Source organism: Peromyscus maniculatus, chromosome 8, assembly GCF_049852395.1.
Source record: "Peromyscus maniculatus bairdii isolate BWxNUB_F1_BW_parent chromosome 8, HU_Pman_BW_mat_3.1, whole genome shotgun sequence".
Taxonomy (NCBI): Eukaryota; Metazoa; Chordata; class Mammalia; order Rodentia; family Cricetidae; genus Peromyscus; species Peromyscus maniculatus.
This window is the reverse complement of record NC_134859.1, coordinates 50,562,390-50,583,314: the sequence shown is the minus strand read 5'-3', so window position 1 is coordinate 50,583,314 and position 20,925 is coordinate 50,562,390. Positions and strand designations below refer to the sequence as shown.

At 41.3% G+C, this 20,925-nt stretch overlaps 1 protein-coding gene across 2 annotated transcripts in view; it reads left to right on the top strand.

The window, feature by feature from the left end:
- Dnah9 (dynein axonemal heavy chain 9) overlaps nt 1-20,925 on the top strand; it is a 356,165-nt gene that overhangs the window by 174,364 nt on the left and 160,876 nt on the right. For both annotated transcript variants that reach the window (XM_006973518.4, XM_076542621.1), the window contains 2 exons: nt 10,751-10,912; nt 15,401-15,597. In XM_006973518.4, coding sequence (XP_006973580.1) covers nt 10,751-10,912; nt 15,401-15,597 — 359 coding nt within the window. The remainder of the gene's footprint in view (nt 1-10,750; nt 10,913-15,400; nt 15,598-20,925) is intronic.

Here is a 20,925-nt window from a genome sequence, read left to right as displayed (position 1 = left end):
CACACCCCAGAAGCCAGCTTCAAGTTCAGAACTTGACCACTGCCTCCTGTTTTCTTCCTTCCTCAACAGCTTGTCTGAAGTCCTGATGCAAGAAATTAGGGGGCTGATTGAACAGTCGATAGGAGACATATCCTTCATACAGAACCCAGCTCATTTCAAACTTTGTATGTACTTCCCTCCAAATTGCAGTCGAGTTTAGTGGGCCATGGTAGCAGAAATCATGAGCCAATTTTCCCCTCTCAGGTCTGCACATAACAAATTAAGGCAGTTTGCACAGTTTGCACTTGACAGGCTCACAGTTGCTGAGTATTTAATTGCTAGTTAGTGTGACTGTGACTGTAACAGGACAAAGGTCAAGAGATAATGGCCCTCATGGTCAAGTGCACAAGCCCAGAAGTCAAAATTCCTGGGTGATATTTTATCCCACCCTCCACACTTTATTTACAGATAATACCTAGGAGAGGTAATGAGGAAAAAGAGGCCAAGGTATACACCTGGGGAGGGCCACAAGAATTTACTCTCATTTATTTCTTTCTTTTGAAATTTCTTTTTTTTATACTGTATTAAAGTATAGCACACAGACAGAGCGCACACTGGTCCCAAGTATATGGCTTGGTTAATTATCACAAGTGACCACACCTTGTAATCACACCTTGCTCAAGAACTAAAATGCACCAGCACCCCCACAACTCTCCTTTTCCCTCACTCTTTTCTTCTTCTTCTACCTCTCAATGTTATCCAGACTTCTAATGCCACACCTTACCTTGACCTAGTTCTTAACTTTGTAACAATAAAATTGAAGTCAATATTACTAATCCAGCCAATATTTCTGTAGTCATGTTGTTGGATTTAAAGGAAACCTTAAAGGCAGGGCACAATGGTACAGCCTTTTCCAGTACAGTGTTTTCCATAGGTTTCTGAGGGTGCTCTTTGCTGTGGTAAGATGATTTTTCATAGTTTATTAAGAACTTTATACACAACCAAGTAGAAAAACTAAACAAATTTGTTTTCTGCTTGAAATAATTAAAACCTTTTTTCTTCCCTAATCTGATACTGTACTAAATTATGTTAATTACTTTTTGGGGGGTGGGGGGTTGAGACAGGGTTTCTCTGTGTAGCTTTGGAGCCTGTCCTGGATCTCGCTCTGTAGACCAGGCTGGCCTTAAACTCACAGAGATCCACCTGCCTCTACCTCCTGAGTGCTGGGATTAAAGACGTGCACCATCACACCCAGCATTAATTACTTTTGAATCATAAGTTAACTTTGCATTCCTCGAGTATCTTAGCTACTACCTATATCCTTTTACTGTTTTATGCTAACCTAAATAATTTCTGCATTTGTGTTGCTAAATCTGCTTTCTTGCCAACCTAAAGTTATAAAATCTAAATAAAATAGTTCAGAATTTATTTTCCTTTTTTTCCACTTCTGGAAGATTTCATAAAACATTGCATTGTGCTTTCCTCGCGTGTTGACAGCCACCTAGAGTTTTCTTTGCCAAAAGTTGAAATTATGAATTTAACTTGTTTGATACATGTAACACTGCTGCATTTTGTATCATACATTTAACACAGTATCATATAACAACTTAGTAGACCAAAAATTTCCTGTTGTCCTTATAGGGTCTTTGAAGACTGTCTGCAGGCCATTGTGGCTCTCCCAAGAAAATCTTTTTCCTAAAGACTTCAGCTGGCTGGTAGAGGCCCACCTACACAGTGGGCTTAATGTTTGTAGCATCTGGAAAGGCTTTGGGGTCACAGACACAGCTGTGTCTGATGTTATGGCCTCTATCTGTCATTCTGGGTATCAGTTATGTGTGACATTCCTTCTCTTCTGTCACTTCTGCAAAGGAGTTACCAATTGCTAGTCCTTTTCGGTTTTGGTTTCCTAAATGGAAAGAAATACCAACATTTGACTTTATTGACTGTTGTGTTTTGATTTTTTTTAAATATGTATTACTAATATTTTAGTAAAAGTCTGCTGGAGTCCAGCTCCAAACTGTTCCCACCTTTTGAAGGGTTCTTGGGTGGAGGAGAGAGGAATGAGTAAATACTAAGTAGAAAGAAAGAGATGATAAGAAATACAGAGACACAGGACAGCTTTGGGAAGGCCCTGGGTCAATACCCAGCCACCCAGAGCTTTATTCAAAAGGGCTTTTTATAATATGCCAAGGGAAGAGGCAAAAGATCTCCCCATTGCAAGATCAAAGCACACCATACAGCCAAGTGTAGACCCTTCCAAACACCTGGTAAACATGCCCGTGGTAAAACCATCTCATTATGCAGCCCCACTGGGTAAAGCAAGCTCAGATTCTCTGACCCTAAGTAATTTGGGTTCCCACAATATTTGTTCTTTTACTTGTTATCTTCCTATTTAACTTGAGTGTGGGATTTCTTTAGTTTACCTTCTCACTTCTTGACATGGCTTCTTACCTGAGTAATGTCTTCTTGACTCTTTTTGTGGTGTTCATGGCCTTCAGTGCAGCACTCATCTTCAAACACTTAGAAGATTTTTGGCTTTTTTTTTCAATGATAACTATTTAATCCCATATGATTTTATTCCTTGGAAATTCCTTGAGATTTGCCATGTTTCCCACAATTCAATCCACATGCACTTTAGGAAATGTATTCTCAGATGTTGGGTATAGTTTTATCAATACATCAATTAGTACAAGTTTTTTTTTTTTTTTTTTTTTTTTTTTTTTTTTTTTTTCCATCACAGGCAATTTATTTTGTTCTATTCATTCACAGTTAATACAGAAAATACTTGGAAACATTTCCATATAATGTTTGGCACAGAAATCATCAAATAGAAGTATACAATGTTGACAGGAGGCAGTACTTTTATAATTTATAACCCCAAATATATTTATAAATTAAAAATGGAAAAATCTACAAATGAAATTATGAAGGTTCACCAAAGTCGCTTAATCTGTCAGTTTCTCATTCATTTTTATGTCTTAATAATATTCTATTGTATGAATAAGCCACATTTTATTTCTCTCCAGTATTTGATAGCTATTTGAGTTGTTTTAACTTTTTTACTATTAGCAACACACTGCTGTAAACCTTCATGTACATGTTTCATAGGTGCACATTTTCAGTAGTTTGAGGATATATTCCTAAGGGTAGAATTGTTGAGTAACAGAGTAACAATGTTTTGCATTTTGACCAACCACCAAACTGTTTTGCCAAAGTGGCACACCATTTTACAATCTCACCAAATCCTTGTTTTTAAGGCTCTGATTTTTGTACAAAAGCATTCAATCATTCTGTCAGACCAAACCAGGAAAAGTAAGCTATAGTTCAGAGCTGTTCTATTCCATTTACTATGCAAAGCCATTCTTGGCATTTGCAACTCTCAGCCCTTTTGACTATTCTTACAGTGTTCACCTTTTCGTCCACCACTTTTTTCTTCTTCTTTTTTTTCTGGTTTATTTCTATCTATTACAAATGTATAAAGAATCCTCCATCAACGCTGCTGATAGCAGCAGAACCTTGAAAAATATACCTTTGGTTTGCCTCAGAAAAGGAACACATATTGCACTGTAAAGTTTATAAAATTGGCGCAAAACATTGTGATAATGTTACAATACCAGTTTTAAGAGTTCAGTGACTAATGGGGAGCCGATGGGATACATGCAGAACTGTGAAAGCAATCTCACTTAGCCAGCTGTACACGAAGACTGTAAATCTACATTCAGATCAGTTCTGAACTAAGACTATCATCTCAGTTTATCTGTTGAGGTCAACCAGGAAACCCTAGAATATACCTTGATTTTTGCAAAAAACAAAATAGGGGGAGGGGTTTCTTCAGCATTTCAGTCCACGAGTAACAGTATCCTAACAGGCAAAGTGTTCTCTCACTGTCAACATACAATGAACTGCTGCTGGAGGTCAACTTGGGCTTTAATTTGCATTAGCACTTACATGCATAGTAGTCCAAGTTGTTGACCTCATGACTTTAAAAGGTAACTCTAAAAAAGTAAAATGGCCCTTCTTGGAAGACTAAAGAAAGACATCCAGCCACAGTTGTAAAAAGTCTCATCAAAACAATATACCCTTTTATAAATTACGCCTCAATTAAAAAAAAAAGTAGCCGCAAATAAGAAGCAGCTCTGAAAAAGAAAATATAACTTAAGATATTTGAAAAAAACAAGGTGAATACAGGTTCAAAAATAAGTAAGATACATTTTCTTAAGGCTACCTAGAATTAGGCTTTAAAGAATTCTACCATTTCAAGTTTACCACTAGTTACTAGATACCTATTTACAAACAAGATGTTCACCTTTTTTGTTCCTTTATCAAGAGAAAAATCTACCTTCAGACTATGAGTGTGGTGATGGGGAGGGACTAGAAAACAAGATTCAAACAATCCCATGCAAATATCACATTTTTCAAATGGAAGAACTCCAAACTGCACTAGAAGTTCCAATCACTAAGACACTTTCCATTGAAATGATTGAAGTACAACTACATGGCACCAAGGTTTAGGCCTAATATAGGCCTGACAACCAAGTCCTTGTTTTCTGGAAGAAAGGCCTCAAAAGTCCCACTCAATTCCACATAACAATGCTTCAAAGATCAATTAGGTTTTCCTTTCCTTAATATTTTTGTTTTTGACTTCTAATCCTAAAGACTAGATTAAAACTTAGCTCATTTCCCAGAAGGCATTGCTTCCCTTTGCTCTATGAAAGAGTCCACCAAGACCTCTTCCTCAAAACCATCTAGCCCGCAGCCTCCAGCCTTTGCTTGTGATGCGTCTTTCTCAACATCCTGAAAAGGTAATGTAGGTAAAATATGCTCATAAACATTAAAACTAGTTGTTAGAAAGACGTAACTAGCTTTATAATTTAAGTTTTAAAGCATAAATACTTGCAGCTTAATCTGCACTGACAATGATTGTCGAAGCCTAGAATTCAACATTTACAAATTCTCATTCACACACACAAAACACACTATTATCACACAACTTGTGTCTTGAGAGAATCTTCTGCTTTTTAAATCTTTGGCCTCCCAGTCAATCCCAAATTCAACCAAATTTTCCGAGTTCTGGTAGTTACCTGGACCACTGAGGCATTGCCACAAGACTTCTTCTCTTTTGAAACATCCTTTTTCTCTAGATATTAGGATAGCTACACCAGCTTGTTTCTTCTGTGGTTTATGTTGGTGTGGGATTATCTATTGCTTGATTTTTCATGGATGTGTTTGGCTTCTTTGGGTTGAATTTTCCCTTCTAGTGCTTTCTGTAGGGCTGGGTTTGTAGACAGGTATTGATTAAATCTGGTTTTATCCTGGAATATTTTGTTTACTCCGCCTATGGTGATTAAGAGTTTTGCTGGGTATAATAGTCTGGGTTGGCATCCGTGGTCTCTTAGTGTCTGCATGAGATTTGTCCATGATCTTCTAGCTTTCATAGTCTCTATTGAGTAGTCTGGTGTTATTCTGATGGGTTTACCTTTATATGTTACTTGGTCTTTTTCCTTTGCGGCTCTTAATATTTTTTCTTTGTTCTGTGTGTTTAGTGTTTTGATTATTATGTGGCGAGGGGACTTTTTTTTTGGATCCAGCCTATTCGGTGTTCTGTAAGCTTCTTGTATCTTCATAGGTATTTCTTTCTTTAGGTTAGGAAAGTTTTCTTCTATGATTTTGTTGAATATATTTTCTGTGCCTTTGAGTTGGTATTCTTCTCCTTCTTCTATCCCTATTATTCTTAGGTTTGGTCTTTTCATGGTGTCCCAAATTTCCTGGATGTTTTGTGTTACGACTTTTTTGTCTTTAGTGTTTTCTTTGACTGACGAATCTATTTTCTCTATCGTGTCTTCAGTGTCAGAGATTCTCTGTTCCATCTCTTGCAATCGGTTGGTTATGCTTGTTTCTGTAGTTCCTGTTCGTTTTGTCAGGATTTCTATTTCCAGCATTCCCTCAGCATGTGTTTTCTTTATTGTCTCAAATTCATTTTTCAGATCTTGGAATGTTTCTTTCATCTGTTTAATTGCTTTTTCTTGGGTTGATTTGATTTCTTCCCATTTTTTGTTCGTTTTTTCTTCCATTTCTTTAAGGGAGTTTTTTATTTCCTCTTTAATGGAGTTTTTCATTTCCTCTTTAAGGGAAATTTTTATTTCCTCTTTAAGAGAGTTTTTCATTTCCACTTTAAGGAAAGTTTTTATTTCCTCTTTAAGGTAGTTTTTCATTTCCTCTTTAAGGAAAGTTTTTATTTCCTCATTGAGGGAATGTTTTATTTCTTCTTTAAGGGCCTCTATCATCTTCTTAAAGTCATTTTTAGGGTTGATTTCTTCTGTTTCTTCTCTCATGGTATGTTTAGGTCTTTCAGGTGTAGAATCACTAGGTTCTGATGTTGCCATATAGGTCTTTATGTTGTTGCCTGTATTTTTGCACTGGCGTCTACTCATCTTTTCCTCTGTGCGGTGCAGGTGGTGTCTGTGTCTGAGAGTGCCTCTCTTGTTCTAATTTTTAGTCTTGGTTTAGTAGGGGTTCTTGGTTAAATTGGTGCTATTGGGCTGTTTCTTCAGGGACAGCTGATTTCATTTGGTGAATTATATACTTATGATTCTGGTGATCTGGTTTAGTGGCTGGGTAGCGCCTTCTTCTGTGTTCCCAGGTCACGTTTTATTCATTTGTCAACTCCTCAGCTGATCTTGTTTCTTCAGACTTCAAACTGTAGGCATCTGAATCCTCTCCCAGATGGGTTTCAGCTGAGCAGGGTAGTCTCACCAACACCTCCAAGTTGTTGGGTTTCACAGGATCAGCAGTTGGGCCCCGGGCTGTCCCCAGACAGAGTGCCCAGACTCGCCCTGGTTCCGACCCACGGAGATAGCCTCTTCCCCAGGTGTTGGGGTCAGGGGCGCCCCCGTTCCAAGCTGCGTCCGCCCCTCTCTGTCCCCGGGCCTGTCCACCCCTGTGGCCCGCCACCACAGGCCCACCTACGTCCACCTGTCTCCGCTGCCGGGCCCGTATGTCCCTGTCAGCTGCCGCTGGGTCTGTCTGCCTCTGCGAGCGGCGCAAGGGCCTGTATGTCTCTGCCGGCTGCCACCGCGGGCCTACCTACCTCTGCTTGTCACTGCTGCCAGGCCCATCCACCTCTGTGAACCGCCACGGGGCCTGTATGTCTCTGCCGGTTGCAACCGGGCCTGTACGTCCCTGTCGGCCGCTGCCACCGGGTCCTTCCACCTCCGCGAGTCGCCGACCTGTGTCCTCCTGTCTCCGCTGTGTGGCCTGTCTACTTCTGTGGGCTGCCGCTGGGCCTGAATGTCTCTGTTGGCCTCTGGCGCTGGGTCCGTCCACCTCCGTCTGTTTATCTCTGCTTCAGGGCCTGTCCACCTCTGTGGGCCGCCGCTGGGCCTGAATGTCTCCGCCAGCTGCCGCTGGGCCTAAATGTCCCTGTCGGCCGCTGCCCCCGGACCCATCTACCTCCGCGGGCCGCTGCCACAGGCCTACCTGCGTCTGCTTGTCTCCGCCATCTTCCAGTATTTCCCCCAATTAGTACAAGTTTTTAAATCGTGTAATTTTTAATACATTCTTATTGGTACTGATTTTTTAAATCTATATGTTATGTAAAACTTTGAGAAAAATTTGTGAAAATCTCCTAAGTGGTGTAGACAAATCCATTTCTCCTTTTTTTGTGTGGGGGGGGTCCCATTCATTTTTTACACTTTGAAGTTACATTGACAGATGCATAGGAATTTAAACAACTCTATTTTCTTCATGTATATATGAGTATACTCATAATTAGCCCATCTTCCTGAACCATTGTTTACATATTAAATGTACTTCTTTACCTCCCCAAATAGCCCTTGCTTTAGAGTTAACTCTCACAGGAAAGCAGATGGATTTCATTATGATTACAGTTTATTTTTCATATTTGATGATAGCATGGCTAACCCATATTCCTTTAGTCAGTTACTTTACTTGTCCATTCGTGTCTACAGGACACTGGACCCAGAACCCTTCATAGACATGAAAGTCTGAAGAAGTTCAGGTCATTTATATGGAATATCAGAATAGCTTTGTTGTTATTTTTATCTTTTTTCCAATTCTGGAAGTTGAGCCAAAGCCTCAATCATAATACAAAAATGTTCTAACTCCACCCATGCCATGGTACTCAATGTAAGCTGCACACATCATCCCATCTACTTCAAATAATATTTAGGTTACACAGAATACCTAAAACAAAACAAATATTTGTAAGTAGTTGTTTTTATTTGTTGTTAATGGAGTAATAACCAAAAATGTACATATTTGGTACAGATATAATCTTTCCTGAATATTTTTTATCTAAGGTTTGTTGAACACATAGATGGAGAACCCATGGTTAGGAAATACTTCCTTTTTCTTGTGCTCAGATTTTCTATATTCTTATGCTTGGGGATATAAGACTTTTAGAAGTCAAGCCTGGCAGTTGTGCCTTTCCATAATACTGTTCGTCTGCTCATGTTGTTATACCTAATAAAACATTTGAGATCCATTCTACCCAGACTACTTGTATGTGTATCCTCCATTCTTTTTCCTTTCTCTCACTTCTTGTATTATGTGAAACTTTTGTATATTTCTGTTGTTTTATTTTCTCCCTCTTTCAAGATACAGTTTTCTCACTCATCATCTACTCAATGTCCTATCAATCACTGTTTTGTAAAAGTTTGTATTTGTTCAGCCCAATACCTAGACCTTCTGTGAATTGGGCTTCTCTTTCTTTTCTTCTTGGTTCATTTGGTATATCTGGCCCTGATATTTCCCATGATTTTTGTTTGATATGCAATTCTGATTGGCTTCACCATGTGCAGATAATTTGGAGGGTTGGACAATGATGTTTGCCTTTGGAGGTTGCAGTCTTCTGCTTGTGTGAGATGAAGCCCGCAGTGGCTGGTGCTGGGCTTCCATCCCTGTAAGCCTGGCACAACCATTTGGGAACCTCCCTGTGAGGTTTAAGCATGATTCTCCCCCTTGGTAATCCTTACACCTAGTTTTCATTCCCCCCACTCCATGAGACAAGTCAAGATCATGCAGCATCTTAAGCTCCCCATCTCTGTCTTTTCCTTTTCCTTGCTTGCATCATTGTTTGTGACTTGATAAAAGTCTCAAGAGGAAAGGTCAATATTAGTTCTGTGGCTCATCTCTCTTCTCTCTTATCCCCTCAAGTCTTCACTATCTTGGTCAACAACTGAAAACAGGGAGCTTTAAATAACTTCTCTGTCTTTTCTTTTTTATCTTAGTGGGTTGGTCCAAGATCCGCCAGTTAGCCATTACTAAAAACTGAAATCTTGATGAAGGTTTTTGCTATGGCTTATACAATGTGTAGAAAATTTAATGCTAGCCCACTCTTTGTTTCAATAAGAATTCATTCCGGGGAGGGGGGGCTAGAGAGATGTCTCGGTGGTTAGAAGCATGTATTGCTCCTGAGTTCAGGTTCCATCACCCATGTCAGGTAGCTCATAGCCTTCCATAACTCCAGATCTATGGGATCTGACATCTCTGGACTGTGGGCACCTACGCTTATGTCCATATACTCACATTCAGGTACATGCACATATATGCAACTTTTAAATATATCTTTCAAAGGGAGAGTCTGTTGCAAATCTATGCCAGGCAGCATGCTACGTACTGGTGATACAATGACAAAAATCAACTGTAATCATAATGAAATCCATCTGCTTTCCTGTGAGAGTTATCATGAGCTGCAATAAACAAACTTGGAGAAAAAATAATCTGAGGAGATAATGAGTCTATATTGGAGATTTATACAGAAAGGACCCTGTGAGGTATATCAGAGCAGGTACTATTCAACAGAAGAGCATCTCAAAAGTCTTTAACCAAGGCATTAAGGAATGGAATCATGAAAGACAAGCATAGGAAGTAAACAAGGAAGAATGGAGGCACAAAAAGTGTGCAGGATCAGAAAGAAAAAATTAAAAGTGGAAACTAGGTGTCAGGGGAGGTAATGATGAGAATGATCATGAGGAGTAGACTGTAGCAATGTTATGAACAGATGTTTGTGCTGTGTATGAATAACAAGGAACCATTAAGTGGCCCCCTGTCTTCCAAGACAAGAAAGCAATGAAAATAAACAAGAGGATGAATTTAAAGCTAAATAGAGGATCCATTGATGTCGTTAAGTCTGTCTCCATTTTCTTTTTCATTGAAAGCAGATGTTCATGTGTTGGCTAATAATAGCAAAGAGAGGTGTCAGAGACTTGAAGAATCAACACATCTCTGAAACACCTAAGAAGGGAACCCAATAGAGATGAACACATTGGTTGCTGATCTGCAAAGGCCAGCTATTCCCATCTTATCATCTGTCATTATTCTGATTTTATGCAGTCAGTTGTTGCCAAAATCAATTTTCAAAATGAACCATGTAGGACTGAAAAATAACATGCCTTTCCCCACAAACTCCTTCTGAGCATTGCAGATTTCCCCTCCATTGCAACATACTCTTTAGTGAGGTAACCACCAGGCACCATCTCTAGAGCAGTGTTTCTCAACCTGTGGGTCACAATCTCTTTGGCAAACCTCTATCTCCAAAAAATATTTACCTCATGATTCATAACAGTCAGCAAAATTACAGTTATGAAGTAGCAACGAAATAATGTTATGGTTAGGGGTCACCACAACATGAGGAACTGTATTAAAGGATCACAGCATGAGGAAGGTTGAGAACCACTGTTCTAGAAAGTTCTTTTAGATGCTGTCCTTCTGAGCTGTTGCTAACGTTATCTGTTGTCTGCTCTCCTGGCAGGGCATTCTCTTCTCCTCCATCGAATGTGTGAAGTCCACACAGGATCTAGTAAAACTCTATCTGCATGAATCAAATCGAGTTTATCGGGATAAGATGGTGGAAGAAAAGGATCTCGATCTTTTTGACAAAATCCAAATGGACTTCCTCAAGAAAAATTTTGATGTAAGTGTTGCTTGTGGTGTTTTTATGTTTAAAAATAACTAAATAATGATGAACATGCAGATGATCACCCAAATCAATCTAATCTACTAAATTGGGGGATGCCAGAGATTGGGCTGAAAAAGGAAATTCTATCATGATTTGCCTGGTCAAAAAATGAAGGGCAAGATGTAGATTATTCAGAGATCTCACATTGAACGGATTCCTAGAGAGTATCTAATCCACAGGCACATGTGATACTGAGGCCCCTCAGAGCTCCACAGGTGACATCTCTGATGGTGTGCAGCATCCTGATACTGTGAGCTCTCAGCTCTCCCATGGTCACCATTTTGAAAGTGTTAATAACTGGAAATATGGAGCAATTCTGAAACAACATTTAGAATGATTTCGGACTCTAGATGTTTACACTAATGACTTCATATATTTCCTTGTCCAGAAATCAGAGAGAAGAACTACTTGTGATCTCATCAGCTCCTCCTCCTCCTCCCCCTTCCTTTCTCCCCTCCTCCTTCCTTTACTATGAAATAGAGCTTTGCTATATAGCTGAACTGTTCTTGAATTCACTGTGTATCCAAGTCTCTATGTAGCCTAGGCTAGCCTTGAACTCTCGATTTTCCTGCCTCCCACCTCCTGACAGATGGGATCGCAAGCACGTGCCACCATGTGACCCCCTTTTCTGCTACACCATAGTTTTGTGACTATGATCCTCAAAATGTGCTCTTCTAAACAGTTGGAAACACATCTTGATGGAAAGAGTGAGGAAGGGCTTCATATGATACCCCTCTCTTGGAAATTCATGGTGCATTTAACACTTAAACCCAGAAGTCTGGAATCATCCTAATTCACACACCATTTTGCAAATACATTGCACCCTAGAACTCATTTGCTTTTGTTAAGAGCTCCTAACTCATAGAATGACTAGAACAGAGAATGTGCCTTGGATACCAGAACACTGACATTCCCAGTGTCAAAATTACCCTGCAGCTAACATGGAACCTTCAAGCAGAGCCCCATGTTTTCTATCCTCTTTTGAATTAAAAATAATCAAACCCTGTCTGTCAATACACTATGCTCTCTCTATACTCAATGAATTAGTCTGTCTTCTGTTGTTTTAACAAAATACCTTAAGCTGGGTAATTTAGACTTAGATCTATTTGGAGCATAGGTCTGGAAGCTGAAAGTCTAAGATGGGGTGGCCCTATGGTTTGGCCTCTGTGAGGGAACTCATGGCAATGGCAGGTGCAGCGGTAGAAGAGACAGGGTGCTGAAAGGAGATGAGATTGATGAATTAGGCTCACTTTTCAATAATAACGCACTCCTGGAAGAGTTGACAGCACATTGCCCAAGATTAGAATCATTAGCTTCAGAGGGCAGTGTCTGCGGTGACCTAATCACCTTCTGTCTGGCCCCACCTTTTAAAGAGACCAGTGTCTATCACATAGCCAACTAGGGATCTAGCTGCTAACATGTAAACCTTTGGGGAGCAACCCACATCCACACTGCAGCACCCACTCTGTGTCAGATCCATATTTTCTTCTGGTAAGACCCTCTGAGGATGTCACATCTGGAATCATCCTAATTCACACACCATTTTGCAAATACATTGCACCCTAACACTCATTTGCTTTTGTCAAGAGCTCATGTCTAAATGGCCACCTTCCTGGTGCCTGAAAGAACCTATTAAGCTTTCAAGGTAAACACCCTTACTTCTACTTCCTGCATCCTGGAGCCTGATGTTCAGGTCTCTCCCGTCTTAGATGCCCCACTATGAGTACTGCAGAGTAAGCCAATTTGTGTACTTGTAAGTTAAATTTGCAGATAAGCTTTCTTTTTATGAGTTGATCTGAGCTAGAACTTTAAAGTCAATACTCTGTGTTTGGAGTAGAGCTCCTTGTGTGGGTTTGAATAAAAGGCACACATCATTTGATCAGAGATCAAAATATAGTTCACACGGCCATTATTCTGAGAACACCTGGGAAGACAGCTGAATCCCCTTGCCTGCACGTATCCTAGCTCTGGGATCAGGACAATGTTGCCAGATTCATCACAAAGTGATTCAGCCCTGTTTTTAAAGCCTCAAGTTCCCTGACTTGTAGCTCCGGGTGACATAGTGTCACTGTTAAGTATGCTTTGATTCACCATATTGGGTGGCTTCCTCTCTCCCTTCTACACAACATGGCTCTGATCACTAAACTGGAGATTTGTTTTGTTCATCAAAGAATCTTTGTAGACGAGGCTTTTCAAAACTGCACTTTTCTTTCTCTCCTGATAGATCCTTAGTGTAAATCGACACCCATCAGGATCAAACCAGTATGTTAGCTTGTTCTCAAGATGGGCCAATGTGTTTCTGCACTCCTTTCCTGTGCTTTCTTATTTATTTTATTTTTATTTTAAGTGTATGGGTGTTCTGCCTGTCCATATGTCTGTGTACCATGTATATGCCTGGTGCCCATGGAGGCTGAAAGAGGGCATTGGATCCCCTGAAACTGATGTTACAGAGGGTGGTGAGCCACCATGTGGGTGCTTGGAATCAAACCTGGGTCCTCTTGAAGGGCATCCGGTGCTCTTAACCACTGAGTCGTTTCTCCAAACCTGTCTTAGAGTAACTATTACTGTGATGAAACATCATGTCCAAGAAGCAACTTGGGAAGAAAAGGGTTTATTTCATTTACAGTTTCACGTTATAGTTAATCATCAAAAGCAGTGAGGGCAGGAACGTGAGCAGGGCAGGAACTTGGAGGCAGAAGCTGACGCAGAGGCCATGGAGGGGTGCTGCTTTTTGGCTTGCTCTCCATGGTTTGCTCAGTCTGCTTTATTATAGAACCCAGGACCACTGGTCCAGGAGTGGCCCCACCTCCAACAGCCTGGGCTCTTCCCACATCAATCACTAATTAAGAAAATTCCTTACAGGCTTGCCTATAGTCTAATCTTATAGAGGAGTTTTCTCAACTGAGACTCCCTCCTCTCTGATGACTTTAGCTTGTGTCAAGGTGACATAAAACTAGCCAGCACAGACCCCTGTTATATCTTCTTAAACTAGAAAAAGCAGCTCTTTTGCTTCATTCAACCTACCCAGCTGTCTGGGCAATTGTTGTTACAATTAACAAAGCTAGAATAGGTTAGGGTTTTTTTTTTTTTTTTTTTTTTTTTTATGGGCCTGAAAAGACCCTCAAAAGTCAGGGCAAATCTGATAGTCATCAGTCCAGCCCCCTTTCTTATGCTCAGACAGCATGCCTGGTTTCTCTGTGTGTGGTTTGCCCTGCTCACTTTCTCTCCATTGTGTTTGGTGGCTCTTGCCCAGAAAGCTTATAAGGCTAACACTGTTGTGACTTGGTCCTGGCAGTGGCCCCTACTGGTCATCTGTTTCCCATAAGGATTTCCTAGTCTGAATTTTAGAAAGCCTTCCTGGGACACATCCACTTGTATAATATTGCTTCCCACGTGAAGTCTTGGGTATCTAGATTTTGACAAGCAAATAATTTGCTACTGTGCCCTCTAATGTAAACTAACAATAGCAGCCTCCAAAGTACTTAGAGAATGTGTTGATAATGAAGAGATGAAGAGTTGTATCTGTTTAATTAACCCAATTGTACTAGTCATTATACAATATGGTAATAATTTGTCCTGGGGTAAGATTTGACAAATGGTAAGACAGAATCCTTATGAAAGTTTTTTGGTTTTGGTTTTTGGGGGTTTTGTTTGTTTGTTTGTTGGTTGGTTGGTTTTTTGTTTGTTTGTTTGTTTGTTTGTTTGTTTGTTTGTTTGTTCGAGACAGGGTTTCTCTGTGTAGCTTTGGTGTCTGTCCTGGAACTCACTCTGTAGATCAGGCTGTCCTCGAACTCACAGAGATCCGCCTGCTTCTGCCTCCTGAGTGCTGGGATTAAAGGCGTGCGCCACCACTGCCTGGCCCTTATGAAAGTTTTATAAACAGTGCACTCCACTCTAAATGTTTTCATATTATGAACAATCATATATCGAGACCAGCAAACTAAGGATAGGAGTTACTAGAATATTCTTCAAAAACCAAGTCCTCTCTATGGGTGGAGCCAACTTCACAGGAGACATGCTTTATGATCATGTTGTAGGTTGGAGAATAAGAACCATTGAAATGAATGTCGAGTAAGCGAGGCCACTGGGCTGTGAACCCTTGTATCCAACATTGCCAAAGAAGCTCCTGCTTAGAGAATTCCACCTGTGTCCTCATCCACTCTTTTGAAAACAAAAATATTCTTACAGTGCTTTAAAGGTGGATTCCTCCCATTCTCCACTTCCCACCATTAATCTGTAAGGATTAACAAGCAAGGTTTATGAGTTCCTGGATTTGGTAAACCCAGGGTAAAAGTCCACCTCCTAGGGAAGTCTCAAAGAGGAAGTAGCTCCGATGATGACTTTCCATGGAGCATGTAGAGAAAGCAGTCAGGTTAGGGTCTCCACCATATGTGGTACCAGACGAGAGCATAGAAGAGCCTCACCCCTGTGTCCTCTCACCAGGATATTGAAGAGATGCTGCAGAAGACCCAAAGCCTGAACATGTATTGTCACTTTGCAAATGGCATTGGTGAGCCCAAATACATGCCCGTGCAATCATGGGAACTTCTGAGCCAGACTCTGGTGGAAGCCCTGGAGAGCCACAATGAAGTCAATGCCGTGATGGATCTGGTTCTCTTTGAGGACGCTGTGCACCACGTGTGAGTGTGCAATCTCTTCCTTAGGTCCTCTTCGTGGCTTTTCTTTCCCAGTGTGTTTGTCGGGGAGGTCTCAATCAGTTATTCCAAGTCACTGTCTTTTTTCCTAGAGTTTTTAAATTAGTTCTTTGAGAATTTCATGCTACGTATTTTGACCAGATTCTTCACCTCAACCCAGAACAGTTCCATTAAGCTAGAAGTCTGCCACTGTTATCTATCAATGAGGGTCAAGATGGCTGCTGGTAGTGTGCTACAGCTGCAGTTTTACCAGTGACCATAGGGGGCAGTAGAACACAGGGCTCAGCTCAGGCCGAATTGGATTTACTTCCACATTCTCATTTACTGTACCTGTTTATAATCACAGCAACACAGAGATTTGAGATCATAAAAGAGGCACCAGGACCCCCATCTACACACACACACACACACACACACACACACACACACACACACACACACACACACACACACACACACACACACACCTTTTCCAAGTACACATATATTTCAAAACTTAAATATTACTATGCGTACTTGTACTATGTAGTCAATTACTAACAATAATCACCAGCACGCCCAGATAACTTACACTCACACAGTGTGCCTCCTATCTAGCCCTTTATATTGTCCAGTCTGAGTTGACACTCTGGTGCCTTCCAGGGTCCTTCCGTCCTGCCCAAGGTTCTGGGTCTTCACTGCTAAATTCTGACTGAAGCATGGCTGCCACCTGAGTTGAAGGAAGCTGTTTTCCTTCCCCCACCCATCCCATGAACCCCAGAGCTCAGAGAGGGACAGGCTCCTTATCCTCACCCTCACCACAATGGCATATTGAAGCCATTTCTCCCTTTTAAAAGATGTATTTGTTTTTGTTTTATGTATATAAGTGTGTTGCATGTATGTATGTATGTATGTATGTATGTATGTATGTATGTAATGTAATGTACGTATACTGTGCATGTGCCTGGTACCCGTAAAGGCTAGTAGAGGACATCAGATCCCTTAGAACTGGGGTTACAAGTGGTTGTGAGCCACCATGTGGGTGCTGTAAACCAAATCCAGGTCACCTGCAAGAGCAGTCAGTGCTCTTAACCACAGAGCCATCTCTCCAACCCACTCCCCGCTATCCTTCAGAAGATCCAGTCATTCTGAAGCATGGGCTCTCTATTTTCACGGCCCTGCTCTCTCCTTGACAATGCCTACTGATGCCCAGTCACCTCCCCTCATTCAGCACCTGGGCGGTCTTCTTCCTGACATCTAGCCCTGATCTGTGTGTTCCCTGGCCTCTTTGGCTCCTGTGACCTTGTCTACATGCCCAGACCCTCAAACACGTACTCTTGCCCACCATGTCTACTGTCAGTGATGAACTCACTTTCGGAGTCTGATTTACAAATATCTCTGTGACTCACAGGTCCATTTCCCCCTTCCGGTAGCCTCTCAACCTCTGGCTGTTCTTTACTCCATCAAGACTTCCATTTATGGGCCAGATGCTGTATCATACAAATCCCATATCCCTTTCCCTGCCGTGTCTTCTTGGTTCACAGATAGTTATCCTGACCCAGGCTTCCCGAACTCTACTGCCAGTGTGTCTGTGGTACCAAATACAACTCTAGTTAAGCCACACTGCCTCCTCTTCATCCCTCTCCCGATTGTTAAAGAAAGTCCCCCAAACATGATGGCTAGTGTTGCTTCCTATCTGTGGACAGACAAATCGGGTAGACCCTAAACGTGGCCTGAAATTCTGACGGTCCTGCCCTGTCTTCAGTTACAGCTCGAGAACGCAAATCTTGTTTTCCTGAGATAATAAAAGTGACTAGAAGAGAATGCTCACACTCACCTCCTGTGCACATGGAGCCTACCTGAACCCACCTGCCTCATGCATCCCGTGCATAAAGTCCCATCAGCCTTCATATTTCAGCTCAAGAATCTCCTTGTTTCTTCTGAAGGCCAGTTACTCCTCCTGTCGTGGGGTCCCACTCCTTTTTACCTCCTTAGTAACCTTCCTTCTTCCTGTAATTACTCCCCCTTCCCTTCCTCCTCACACTTTACCCCATCACTAATTTCTGGGTCATATGTATCAGCACGTGAACATTTTCAATTGTCAAAAATAGAATAAGCTGTTTCTTGGCCCAGTCTTCCTTTTCATCCACCACCCCCATTTCTCTGCTCCTGCTCACAGCAGAACCCATCACAGAGGCAGTCCATACCTGTCACACTCTCCCCCCCTGCCTCTGTCCTCAACCAGCTCTTCCTGCCACATGAGCAAGTCACTGTGAGCATCCCTGCCTACCTCTCACTAAGGTCCAATGCTAGGGCCAGGTCCACACCTCGTGGTCCTTGGTCAGAGGCTGCATTCCTTGTGATTTTCCACTTTGTTTAACATCCATCCATCCATCCATCCATCCATCCATCCATCCATCCATCCATCCACCATCTCGCCTGTGCTTGGGGACTAGAAAACGTCTACAGGGCTACCTCTGCACAGCTTCAGGGAAGCAGCCTGGCCTCACTGTGTGCCTTCTTCTCTTTCTGGAAGCCCTCTGATGACTCCCTTCACCATGCCAGCAGAGTCTGCTCTGCCCTTGCTGAAGGCTTTACACTAGATCTTGACTTCACGTTGGTACAATCGTCATCCAACTTTTCTCTTTCCCTCTTTGTTTTTCCTCCTCATGTGTATTTTCAGCATGTTCTTTTTCTCCTCTTAGAATCACAGTAGTTATTAATCACACAGACCTTCAGATGTACTGCTTTTGTGCTCCAAAAAGTCTTATTAGTCCTCCAGAGTGAGTGTGTGTGTGTGTGTCTTCAAAGAACCAGCTTCCTCCAGCTGTGCTGTGGGGCATCTTCAGCTTTTGTTTTTAATCTCTCAGAAATTCAGTAATGGGCTTAACATAGACAGCCTTGGTTTTCTAGCCCAGGAGTCCTCTAGAATATTGATCTTCTTTTTAAAGTTTGTGATTTAAATTCAGAGTCCCTTGCCCTTGTCAGAGGTTGCTAATGAAGCCCCAGCTGGAGTCTAATGCTGACGGCTGCAGACGTACCCATTCTAACTCAGAAACCTCATCACTAGTGATGCATTTCCCATCTAGATATTGAATCACAGAGCCCGTGCTATGCTGAATTCAGGCCTACAAGAGTAGAGTTGGGTACCAAGTAGTCCAATGACCAGTTGTGCCCCAATTCTTCCTCTAAGACTGCCCCTCTCCTCCAGCAATCCATTCCAGTCTCCACCATTCCTGAATGAGAATGCAGGGCCTAGATGCTGGACACCAGTGTCTCCTTTCATCAGGCACCAGTGCAGATGCAGAAAAAACAATCCCTTGCATGGGGCATAATGAAAAATTACAGACAGCGCCTTAAATGTGTTACTGAGTGCAAACACTGGGATTTGTTTCAGCTTAATAAAACTGTATTGGATAGCTTCAATGTGCTCGCTCTGTAATGGATACAAAATGAACATGCACACTCTTTAGGCATGTGGAAATGATAGTTTAATAAGAAGGCAAGAGAAGGGTAAATCTAGCTGGTAATGACAGAGCATAAGTTCCACAATTAAATAAGTGGCGTGAAAAGGGAAAGTAATAAAAGAAGGAAATGTAGGCCAATAAATAACTCCTGAATATTTAGGTAGACAGGTCTTAACCACACAGAATTCGGTGCCATATGGTTTTAAGTCCTAAATATTTCTCTATCTCTTCTAAGGCACTGAAGGAAAACAAAAGGGGTAAAAGTGAAAATTGAAGGGGACTCAGAATGCACATGAAAGGGCCTTACGAATTTAGAAGTGAGTCTTGAATGAAAAAACATGAGCCGAAAATGCACAAATGAAAAACATCATGATTCAGATACATAAAAAGTATTCAGCTCCCTAGAAAATCAAATTAAAATCAAAACTGTAATATTTAGCTTTTTAAATTGTCAAATATATGTGTAATATACACATGCATAAATGGGGCCCATGCCCACTGCATGCTGCTGAAGGGGTTGTTGACACACAAACATTTCTGCAAAGGTTTCCTTTCCAACAGCAAATATGCTCCACAGGAGAGATGAGGCAGTGAGAACCCACGGTTTCTTATGCTGTTCATGACCGAGTCATACATGCAACTTCACATGCATGCATATTTTGTTAACCTGTCAAACCCCGTCTTCCAAAACCACTCCCAAGTACCACCACCCCCACACACTGAGGTTAGCCAGAACTTAATTGTTCACCATTGTTTGTTTTGAATATGGAGTAGTATCATTAACGCAGGTCAGGGATGCAGGAATGTAGGGTGTATAATCCAAGCTCAAATGGATCCTCTGCCTCTTAGCCAGAAGCACAACCCCCAAATTTTAATTCTCATACTCTTTGTCCAAAGACCACCAACACCGGAGTTCACTGACTTACACTGTAACTCAGTGAATGCAGCTCAGTGTGTTCTTGCCCTCCAGCATGATGGAACCATTGGGTCAGTTGTTTTACCTGAGCCGAGCACAGATGAGCACCACCATTCTGAAGAGTTTTTTTTTTTTTTTCATTAAATTTCCTGAGCCATTAAAATATTGCCTTGCTGTTTGGCTCAGCAATTTTACATCTAGGAAACTCACCCCCAAGGAAATGATTGGAGATATAAACAAAATGTTATTACATATTATTTGGAAGTGGAGATATTGGAAGCTGCCTAAGTATCAAATAGTAGGGTATTTCAGACAAGCAAGTTATTGTATTTTTATTATCAATACAATATTGATATTCTATATGGTAGTGTTCTACCATCAAATGCACAGCTTAGGAGACTGCTTAAAGGCTCAGAGAAGTCATCACAATCTATAGCTAAATGAAAAATTGATTTCAAGACATTATATTCAATGTCTAAGGGTTGGCTTGGTGGTAGAGTGCTGCTTATCATTGTGGGGACATGGATTTGATCACCAGGACTGAAAACAAATAAACAAAACATTATGCTCATATATAAGCTGCCCTCAAATTTTAAAAGCTACGGGATAGAAATGCATTGACATTTCAGATGTAATAACCAAATATATATTCACAGACATCCAGACACACTAGTCTAGAAGGCCATAAAAGTAATGTCAGTAGGATTTATTGATAGACAATAGAATTGTGGGGTTTTTGTTCCCTATGTTTTTTTTTTTTTATATTTCATATAATGAGAAGCCACTAGGTGCCTTATATAAGATCCACTGCTGGTGGAGATTAATGGAAGGTTGGCATGGCAGTCTGAAGGAGGCTGCCAGTGTGTCATTTGAGGGAGGTCTCTTGGGTTGGGAGTGGCTTCCTTTGGAGGTGATGATCTAAGCCCAGAGGAAACTGAAATACTCTCCCAT